Source organism: Molothrus ater, chromosome 20, assembly GCF_012460135.2.
Source record: "Molothrus ater isolate BHLD 08-10-18 breed brown headed cowbird chromosome 20, BPBGC_Mater_1.1, whole genome shotgun sequence".
Lineage (NCBI taxonomy): Eukaryota > Metazoa > Chordata > Aves > Passeriformes > Icteridae > Molothrus > Molothrus ater.
The window spans coordinates 5,974,363-5,985,096 of NC_050497.2; the positions used below are offsets into that span (position 1 = coordinate 5,974,363).

Sequence of the window (10,734 nt, forward strand, 5' to 3'; positions counted from 1 at the left end):
CGCGCGGGCACGTGCAGCGCGCACATGCGCGGCCCCTCTCCTACACACCCCGCGCGCGCCCCCGCCCTCCCGCGCGCGCCGTCCTCTGTGTCTCCGCGCCGCGGCCGCGCCCCCCCAACGCTCCCCGACCAATGAGCGCCCGGCTCGGGGCGGTCGGGGGGCGCGGCTTCTCCACGGCTGCGCACGCGGGACTTCCCCGGCGTGTGTGTGTGTGCGGAGAGCAGTGCGCCTGCGCATCGTACCGCCCGCGGCACAGCGCGCCCGGGGCGGGGGGCTCGGTGCGCACGCGCGGTGCGGCCGCCGTGGCCCGGCCGGGCGGATGGGGGGGGGGCCGCGCATGCGCGCCGCGTGCCCGCCCCTCGCCAGCAGCAGAGGAGGAGGTGGCGGTGGCGGCTCTGGGCGAGGGAGCGCGAGGGGAGTGAGAGGCGCCGTTGCCGCTCCGGTATCCGGCAGGACCGCGCGGAGGAGGCGGGAGCGCCCCGGCGGCGGAGGGACCTGAGTGGCGGCGGCAGCAGCAGCAGCAGGAGGAGTCAGTGCCCGGCCCCCCCCCCCCCCCGCGCAGCCCCGTTGCAGCCCCCCCCCCCCCCCCTCCCTCCCGCCCGCCCTCCGCGCTCCGCAGCCACCAACATGTCGGCGCCGGCGGCCAAAGTCAGTAAGAAGGAGCTGAACTCCAACCACGATGGGGCCGACGAGACCTCAGGTGAGGCCGCGCCGGGGGCGGGACGGGAATGGCGGCAGCCGGCACGGCCTCCGCCTCGCGCCGACCGCCATTTTCCCCCGCCGCACGGGCCGCGGCCGCGCCGGGGGCGGGCGGAGCGCGGGCCCGGCCGGGCGGATGTGCAGGCCCGGCGGCGGCGGGAGGAGGCCATGTTAGCGCCCTTTTGTCTGTGCTGCCGGCCCGGCTTCCCTCCCCGCGGGGCCGGGCGGGGGGCGCTGCGGCTCGGCGGAGCAGCGGGACCCCCCCGCCGCCCCTCCCGGAGCAGCATCCGCGGAGCCTCATTGTGCTCCGCCGTCGCCGCCATGATGCGCCGCCGCCTCCCGCGCCGGCCGCGGCCGCGTGGTGCTGCCGGGCCGCGCGGGGATGGAGCGGTGGAGACACGCGGTGCCGGGGCCGCCCGCGCTGGCCCCACGTGCGATCTCGGCTTTAAAGGTCGGGGTTGTCCCCGGCCGCAGCGCCTTCCCCACGTGCGTCCCCCGCGCCGGGAGAGGCAGAGCTGTTCCCCAGCGCGGGCCGGGCCGGCGGGACGCGCACCGGGCGCTGCTCCGCTCCAGCCGCTTCCCGCTGCCGCTCATTCATCTCCCGCGCGGTGGGTAAACAGCGCTCCGTAAGCCCGGCCTCGGCCAAACTTGGTCCAGGGGAAGTGCCCTTTAGAAAATACCTGCCAAACGGCGGCTTTCGCGTCTCTTTCATTTGTAGCTGTATTTTTGAACGTTCTTTTCTGTTTTTGGAAGGTGGTGTGTGCTCAGATAGGCCATTTCTATTGATATTCCAGCGCTCTGTAAATTACTTTGTGTTTCTTCAGATGTGTTGGTCGTAGCAAATGTGGCTTACAACTTTTTAGTTAAAATATTATTGGCTTATAATTTAAGTTGGCTTGTAAAACAGTGTAGCGGGATGTGAGCTGTGGGTTCTAAGGGCGAACTCAGTTTAAGGGCTGTTTTATCAAACTTTGCTGCACTTCAGCTGCAGCGCGCCCTGTGAAGCTGGTGCTTTGAGGCCTTGTAACTCTTGTGACATTTAATAGAAATACTCGAGAACTTCCACAGTAGGTCACTAGAGAATTTCTCAAAGAGAAACCTCAAGTGATTTGTCAGGCTTGTGAATGAAGGGATATTGACACATTTTCATCTGTTTTTCAGAAAAAGAGCAACAGGAAGCAATTGAACACATTGATGAAGTACAGAATGAAATAGACAGGTAAACATTATCTAACTTTTAAAATGTTTTAGCAGAAATTGAAATGTAGCTGACAAAAGTGAAAGTGTTGAGTGAAGGGAGCACTCAGTAGTACTCACTGTCTTTGAACTCCGCCAAGATATACCTGTGTTCTGACTTGATTAGAGACATTAAAATAACAAAGAAGTGTCCTGGTTTCTTGCTTAATTGTGTATAATTAAAGAGGTAGAACTTGAGTTTAAAATTTTTAATTAATTGTGGTATTTTTGATAATAGAAATGTATTTCGCCCTGGCTTCTCAAGTTAATGTGTAAGCTGTTTGGCTAAAGTATTTCCCTGTTAGCAAGCAGAACCAAGCACTTCGCTGAAAAGTCAGCTTTTATTATACATTTTTATTATAATATTCATGTGCTTGTGCAGTAATAGACAGAAGATGTGTCTGAGGTGTTAATTTTGTATGCCAGAGCTCTTGGGGCTGTGGGTTCTGTGTCAGTCCCTGCCTGCATGTTCTCTCCATGCCCAGTGTCCTGCAGGTGGCTGTTGGGGCTGTGAATGTGTGAAGCTGTTGCAGTGTGAGGGCTTTGCCATTTTACAACAGCTCAGTTTTAAGTCTTCAGATTTTACTTGCTCAGGGTGCAGAATTTCTTTGTTGTAGCTTCCTTGCCTGCCTAAAAGTTTTAGGGGGCAGGTGATAGGGCTGTGTTACCCTTCTACAGGTTTTATGCAGGCAAAATGTTTAAGAGGTTCACACTGCTTTGTGTTTAGAAGGTTCCATTCAGACCAGTGAGATTGCTTCTGGCAGAGTGTTTTTTAACAGTTGTTACAGCTCTGAGCTTCTGGGGTTTTTGGGACACTTCATCTGCAGAGTATGGCAGACTGGTCTTATCAAACTTTTAGTTAACTGCTCTGATGTGTCCTTAAATCCCAGTTCTCTTCTGTGCTTAACATGGCTCTTTCTCTTACAGACTGAATGAACAAGCCAGTGAGGAAATTTTGAAAGTAGAACAGAAATACAACAAACTCCGCCAACCATTCTTCCAGAAGAGGTCAGAATTGATCGCCAAAATCCCGAATTTCTGGGTAACAACATTTGTCAACCACCCACAAGGTACATTCTTAAGAGCCCTCTTTTTTCCCCTGTAAATTCAGTGTTTGCTTGATTGTTATGTGAGTGTCTTAAATCTCTCAGGGTCTTGTGGGGTGGTTACTAAGCGTACAAAACACTTCCTTTCTGTCCTAGATTTCATTTTTTAAGCTTCTTCTTTCTTGCACTGGTTGGCCAAAGTTTACTAAAATATTTCAATCCTAAAATTTCTTTCTGCATTTTAAATTGCAAGTTCCCACTTTATTCAGTTCATTGGAAACGTAGACAAAAAAAAAACCCAAACAAACAAAATTGTTCTGGATTGTTTAGGTGTTTTTTTTACTGGGAAGTGAGCTCCTTGGGACTCCTGACAATAAACTTTCTACAAAACAAGTTTGTAGGCTGCTTAGATTGGGCAAACTTACATGTATGAAAATCTGTTTCACAGGGAAGGGTGGGTATGTGTGGGTAGGCTGTTGGCTGGTAACTTGAAAAGAAAGAGCCACGAGGAGTTGGCTTGGACAGATGTGTTGCTTTTTAGATCTTCCTGGCTGTCAGTTTCCTGTGTTTTGTCTGCCTGTTTCATGACTTGGTTAATGTGGGATTCTTCCTTTTCTCTCAGTATCTGCACTGCTGGGAGAAGAAGATGAGGAAGCACTGCATTACTTGACCAGAGTTGAGGTGACAGAATTTGAAGACATCAAATCAGGTTACAGAATAGATTTTGTAAGTACTTTAAATGGTTCATTCATTTGTGATTTTGCTGTTTGTTTTTGTTTGTTGTTTTTTTTTTTTAATGTAATTGCATACTGGGTTGTAGTTTATAACTTAAATCTCTACAGTTACCTATATAGTGCCAGGTTTGACTTGTTATGTGTGTTTCCATTCTCTGGGTTCTAACTCTTTGCTTTTCACTCTACAGTATTTTGATGAGAATCCCTACTTTGAAAATAAAGTTCTCTCCAAAGAGTTTCACCTCAATGAAAGTGGAGACCCATCTTCAAAATCGACTGAGATCAAATGGAAATCTGGAAAGGTAAGGATTGCATCTGGGAGAGCACAAGTGTGACCAAGTAAAAACATTACCAAGAGCATTAGGTTGTCTCTTCCTTGGTCAGAATCTAGACTGTGTTGTGTTGTTAACTTAAAATAACTATTAAATGAAGAATTCCAAGGACAACCGGTTTAGGGGAATCAGATAGCAGTGTGCAATCTTGTTTTATATTTTTCTCTATTTCTTTGACTTCATTTCCAGATGCCACATCATTTGTAGAATTTACAGCCACAATAATGTGGGCATACCTGTCACCCAGGCAGTGTTCAAGAATCATTAATTTACTGCAGTTTATTTCTGTAAAAGTTCTTCAGTGTTATCCTGAAGATTTTGATCTGAGTTTTTAAAAGTAGAGCTGAGGCTTGCAGTTAAATTGCAGCTTGTTTTGTCACTCTCAGACCAAGGGGAAAATTTAATGTTTTTTGTATTGAGAACTAGAACATTTCCTCTTGTACCAGAAATTGCATTCCTGTACAGACCAGTTGTGATCTTTACAGTAATGCACAAAATTAGTGTGAATTCTGCTTTGTTCTTCTTAAACAGTCTAAACCTATAAATGTTGTCATTCTGTCAGGAGAAAAAAAACACTGGAAGTGTGGTGTAACCATATGGTCAAAGAAATAATTAATTTTATTTCAGACTTAACGAAAAGATTGTTACAAATTTACTACTTCTTTTCTAGGGTAAGGTGATAGATACAGACCTTACATGTATTCTTGTGACCATTTTAGCAGTTTTTGTGGAGTTTTTTTGCACTTACTACAGAGAGTGGCGTGAAGACTTCAGAGTTGGAAATTGTAGGCAGAAAGGCCTAGGCAGGTCTTTATATCCAAATGCTGAAAGAGCTTAGAGGTGTGGAGACTTTCTTAAACTGGGTGTATGTAGTAGTTGCTGAAATTACAACTACTCTGAGTGGCATTTAGACCTTGTAAGTTCAGTGTGTCATTAAATACTTGCCATACTTGTGTTTCCCTGAGATAGGGAAACGTAAATCAAATGTGAGATTATGTGAGTTTTCAGTGTTCCAGTGGAGGCCATTGAAAGAAACCAGTGGGTTTACTGTTCTCTCATGTTTATGAGAAATGCAGTATCTTCTGTCAGTTGTTTGGGCTTCAGACTTACCCTTGAAGAGGGAGAGCAAAGTGACTTCTTAGGGTTGTTTAGAGAAGTGCATTTTTTAAATGGTGCTTGTAGGAAAAATATGCCATAGAAAGGTGACTTTAGGGAACTTCTTAACTTTCTTTTCAGGACCTGACAAAACGTTCAAGCCAGACACAGAACAAAGCCAGTAGGAAGAGGCAGCATGAAGAGCCAGAAAGCTTCTTCACCTGGTTCACTGACCACTCTGATGCAGGGGCTGATGAGCTAGGAGAAGTCATCAAGGATGACATCTGGCCAAACCCCCTACAGTACTACTTGGTAGGTACAGCCCTGAGCAGGGCATTGCACCCACAGCAGCTCTGGGAAGGAGTGAATTTGATCACTCTATTGATGTTGCAAATGTGTCTTTAAGGTTCCTGATATGGATGATGAAGAAGGGGAGGGAGAGGAGGATGATGATGATGATGAAGAGGAGGAAGGATTAGAGGATATTGATGAAGAAGGAGATGAAGATGAGGGGGAGGAGGATGAAGATGATGATGAGGGAGAGGAAGGAGAGGTGAGTAATCTTGCCCTTCGTGTGGTGTTTGAGAGGGATCTTCTAAGAATACCAATTGTGGCAAAGGTGAACTGGCTCTTTTCTGCACCCCAAGGTGTGAGAACTGTGACTGCATTAACTTGAGTGCTTTCAGGTAGCAATAAGTATGGTTGTGAATGTGAGAGACAGTGGAAGCACATAGTTTCAGTAACTTTATAAGGGAAGTGCTCTAGGAGAACTAGGATGTGAGTGTGACAAAATTCTTGCTTCATGACTGAGTATTCTAGCAACACTTTACATATAAATGGCTTTTGTTGATACATCCAGTCATCCTTCCCACTTGTTGGTTCAGTTCTGCTTATGGCCAGCCTAGCTAAGACTTTCTGCTGGATTTAGGAATTAAAACTTTGCTTTAGTAGTAAGTGGGATTTCAGGTTCAGCATCCAGGGTGTTGGGAAGTTAGTTTAGAATGTCTTTGTTTCTTGAAACTGGGTGTGGTGTGTCTGACTTCCAGCAGCACAAACCACGTGCAGTGAGAGGAGGGCTGTGCTGGGCTCTGTTCTATAACCTAGAATTTGGCATGTGAAAGGTGAAGCATTTTGTTCTTTACAGTTTTACATGAGGGGGAAAAGATGACCCCTTCATTTTCCACATGTTAAGCTTGTGTCAGTGCTTGTAGTGATTCTAAGTCACAGCTTCTCAAAGCTCTGCTGTGTTTTCCTTGGGACAGCCAGGGAGTGAGTGATTTCTGTGTGGTCACTAGCTGGGCACCCAGGGCAAGTGTTACCATCCTTTAGTGAGGATACAGATGATCATAGAGCACCATGAGTAGCACTCTAAAAAGTTCTGGTCACTGCATTTGCTATCTGAAGTTTAGTGATTAGATTTATTTAATTCTTGCTTATCTTTCAACAGGAGGATGAAGGAGAAGATGACTAATTGAACACTGATGGATTCCAAACCCCCTTTTTACCTTTTTAATTTTTCTCCAGTCCTTGGGAGCAAGTTGCTGTCTTTTTTTTCTTGTGCTCAGTCGCCTTGTTCTCTTGAGGTCTCTTTTTCTCTCCTCTACACCATGGTTCACAATTTCTTTTGGGGAAATATCTTGAGCAGAATACAGTGGAAAAGAATCTACCAGTTTCTGTTTCAAGTTCATTTTTATCCCTTTCTGTCTCAAAACAAAAACTGTTTATGAATTCAACACACCATGTTCTGTGGGAAAAAAGAAAACCTTCTGCTCCCTTCACTCTGCTGGAAGCTGAAGAGTGCTAGGCCCCTGTGTAGTAGTGCATAGAATCTAGCTTTTTTCCTTCTTTCTCTGTATATTGGGCTCAGAGATTACACTGTGTCTCTATGTGAATATGGACAGTTAGCATTTACCAACATGTATCTGTCTACTTTCTCTTGTTTAAAAAAAAAGAAAAAACGACAAAAAAATAAAAATAAAAATGGGGTTATAGAAGGTCAGCCGGGGTGGGTTTCAGAAGTTTGGGTGGGTTAAGCGGGCATTTTGACAACATGGCTTCTTCTCCTTTGGCATGTTTAATTGTGATGTTTAACAAACATCCTTGCAGTTTAAGATGACACTTTTAAAATAAAATCTTCTCCTAATGATGACTTTGAGCCCTGCCACTTGATGGAGAATCAGCAGAACCTGTAGGATCTTATTTGGAATTGACATTCTCTATTGTAATTTTGTTCTTGTTTATTTTTAAATTTTTTTTGGTTTGGTTTTTTTTTGGTGGTTTTTTTCCTTTTTTTCTTTTTGGTTTTTTTTTTTTTTTTTTTTGTTTCACTGGAAAGGAAAGAAAGATGCTCAGTTTTAAACGTTAAAGTGTACAAGTTGCTTTGTTACAATAAAACTAAATGTGTACACAAAGGGACTGGTTGGTCTTCACTGAAAGAAACAGCTTTTATATCCTATTTAGAACTTGCTGTAGTTTCTTGGCATTTTTGGGGGCATTTTGTCAGTATTTCTGTAGTGCAGTGCAGCCTTGTGGTTGTGTGGACTGAACCAGTTCATGTAGTTCCCACTCTTTCAGTACCTGTAAAGTGTTTCCTGTGGTAGTTCCTACTGCACACTGACTCTTAGTTCCTGTAGGGTCATGTGCTGTGTGTGAAGACACAGGTATATATTCATGTTTGGCAAAAAGGAAAGTCACTTGATTTGTAGAATTTTTGGTAATTTGCAGTACTGTATCTCCAGTACATCAGTTTGCATGAAAATACCATGCAAGCTCAGAATAAAAAGACCAAGGGGTGGTTTTAAAATATTTGGGTGGTTTTGTAAGTCTTTTCAGTTGAAAACAAATCTTAATTGCGAGCTAATTTGGGGGCTATTTCAAAGAGCAAGATTCTTAGTAAAGTTCATGTATAAAAAGTTGCTACTTCACTGCTTTTTTTTCCTTGGTAGCAGCATGTATATGTGCTTTAGATACACTGTACTCTCATTTTAAGAGACTGCATTTGAGAAACTTGTAACAATTTCACATAAGAGGGTGTTGGAACTGGTATTCCACAAAATGTAATGGAAGTTGTTTTAACATGCTTTGCTTTTAAAATATTTAAGAAAAAATGTTCTATCAGCTCATCTGAAATTCAAACAGCTCTTTGGATGTGTAGAAAAGACTGTCTTCTGGGAAGACTTGTTATATTCTCTGATTCCTTTTCCTCACAGAATTTGCTGTAGTCAAATTCAGCTTTTTTTGATGCTTAAGAATACACTTGGCAGAACAAGATCAATGTCTGGTTGAGACATGCACAAATAACGTGTGAGGGAAAACATTCTGTAAGTGTGTGGTCCAGCTTGGATTCAATCCAGTTATCAGAGACAATGCAACGTCCAGTCTCATGTGATCAATGCAAAAATAAGACAACCATGTACTTTATTCCATCTCAACAAAAGCTTCTGCCCTCATCCTGCTTTGCAGAGCCAAGTACAACGTTGATCAGTAATGGTTTCTTACCATCTAGAGAGAGAAGGAACAAAACCCATGAAGTCCTATAAATTTTAGTGTTTTTTAATTTGATTCCTTTTTGTTGTAAGATTGAAATTAGCTTCCTGTTGTGGTAGAGGGTCGATGTGCTGTTTCTTGCCATGATGCCTCATTACTTAATTTTTATGTAGTCCTAATTGTAGTTCCTCAAGGAAAATTATCTTTTGCTAGTTTTGAATGCTTTAGGAAAAATATTGTGCCATTGTTGTTCCATCCCTGTTGGTTACTAGCAGAAAACTTATAAAAAACTGTTTTGAAAGTAATCAAAGCTTCAGGCTCTGTAAAGCCAAATACCAGGAACAAGAAATGAGAAGTCTGGATAATTAAATGCTACTTAAGAGATTTTTCTTGCGCATTCTTTAGGATTTTACAGGGTGCCAAAATACTCTTGCTACTGTACTGATAATACTGAATTTGCTGTGAAACTTAAAGGTTTACTCCTGGCAATGGCTAAAGAGTAAACTGACGTGGTAAAAGAATAAACCATATTAGTTAAGTGTTATTTAAATTATTTTTTTCTAGCATGGAAATGATTAGGGAATAACAAATTTCTCTGCAATGCTCAAGAAATACTACAGCTGGCCATTGTGTGCTCTGACTGTTCACTTAATGTCTAATTTGGCTGAATATATGTAATGGGTGTCCATTTTTTACTGAATTTATTTTTTATGTGTATAAAGAGCTTTTTAAAAGACATCTACCTTGGATAATAATGGAAGATGCATTCTTATTAAATATCATTAATTTCCCACTGCTTGAGTTCCTCACATACAGTTAATCCCACCATGTGAAATTTGTCACAGGTGGTTAATGACTTCAGGTTTTTTGGCTTGAATTTCCAGGGCTAGAACATAAGAGTTGGCAGCAATTTTATAAAGCTGCTGTGCTGGGGCTATATGGCCTAACTATCTCAAAGGTTATTTTTAAATTTAATTGCTATAAAATGGAATCTTTTGTCTGTAATTTCTCGTGCCAAAGGAAACAAATACAGCTGAGTGTGTAAATACAGCCAGGAAGATTTGGGGTTTTTAAAGAGATTATCTGTGTACTTATTCATACTTGTCAACATAGTTTCTGTCCCTGTAAACAAGCATTATCTGAATCGATTTCTCAGTCATTTATGATATTCATTTGAATCTGTAAGCTCTTTGTACCACACTAAACCAGGTGCATAAGGATAGTTCTTTGTTTATTGGATACTGTTCCTGAATTTTGAAGCCATGTTGTTTTTTGTTTTGGTTTGGTTTTTTTGTTTTTTTAAAGAGAATGAAATCAATGAAATAATTTCTCTGCTGTACCTTCAAGCTATCCTTCTGTTTGAAGGAATTAAAATACATTTAACTGTTACTTGATGTTACCATTTTCTAAGAGTCTTTTTCAAAAGAATCAAGTTTTTTAGTCCCAGACTCAAATCTTTAGTCCCAAACACAATCTTTCACGGGTGCCATGGACAGTGCTTGCTTTTCCTTTATGGAGAAGAGCGAGGGGAGGTCGCAGGTGACTGGTACACGACACTTGCTTCCTGCGGAAAACAGATTTATGCTTAATGTCCTTCCTCCCTCTCCTGCATTAAAAATTGAAACTTTTAAGACTTTTTCTTAATCATCACCTTTTCCGCGTGCTCTCTCGGGTATAATTGAGGACAGGGGCTGCCGGTTCAAGATCGGGACGCACCTTTAGCCCCCGCCCTGCTCCGGGAACCCCCAAAGAGTCCGCGCAGCTCCCGGGCCGGTGCCACCGCCCCTTGCCGGCTCCTGGGCAGGACCTGCACCGGGATCATCCCCGGCACCAGGGCTGGTGCCCTGCAGGATCCTGCTCTGCCTTGTGACATTTCCCTTCCCGCAGGACAGGGGCTGCCGGATGGGCAGGAACTGCTGGTCCCACGTACCGGCCCCCTCTCTCCGCAGGATTTGTGGGACACAGCTGAACCAAGCCCGGGGAAGGGGGCTGGGATATGGGATAGCCAGGAACACTGCCTTGGGGTCACCCGAGAGCTGAGAGCCAGCCCTTTCCCTCCAGGCTGGGGAACTCCAGCTCCCCAGCATCCCTGAACTGCCCCCTGCC

The 10,734-nt window shown here is 44.3% G+C and overlaps 1 protein-coding gene across 1 annotated transcript; it reads left to right on the plus strand.

Annotated features, from left to right (window-relative positions):
• The first annotated feature begins 366 nt into the window (after positions 1–366).
• On the plus strand, positions 367–10,017 carry SET (SET nuclear proto-oncogene). The gene is made up of 8 exons (XM_036393957.2): positions 367–700; positions 1,861–1,918; positions 2,863–3,005; positions 3,604–3,707; positions 3,904–4,017; positions 5,284–5,454; positions 5,549–5,695; positions 6,590–10,017. The coding sequence occupies exons 1-8, from the start codon at positions 628–630 to the stop codon at positions 6,611–6,613; spliced, it is 834 nt and encodes a 277-aa protein (XP_036249850.1). The 5' UTR covers positions 367–627; the 3' UTR covers positions 6,614–10,017.
• The last annotated feature ends 717 nt before the right edge of the window (positions 10,018–10,734 follow it).

Excerpts from the sequence above, each read along its gene's own strand:
- SET (XM_036393957.2), top strand. The coding sequence starts at position 628 with ATGTCGGCGCCGGCGGCCAAAGTCAGTAAGAAGGAGCTGAACTCCAAC. Across the intron at positions 1,919-2,862 it reads GTACAGAATGAAATAGACAG|ACTGAATGAACAAGCCAGTG; the intron begins GTAAACATTATC and ends TTTCTCTTACAG. Across the intron at positions 3,708-3,903 it reads CAGGTTACAGAATAGATTTT|TATTTTGATGAGAATCCCTA; the intron begins GTAAGTACTTTA and ends TTCACTCTACAG.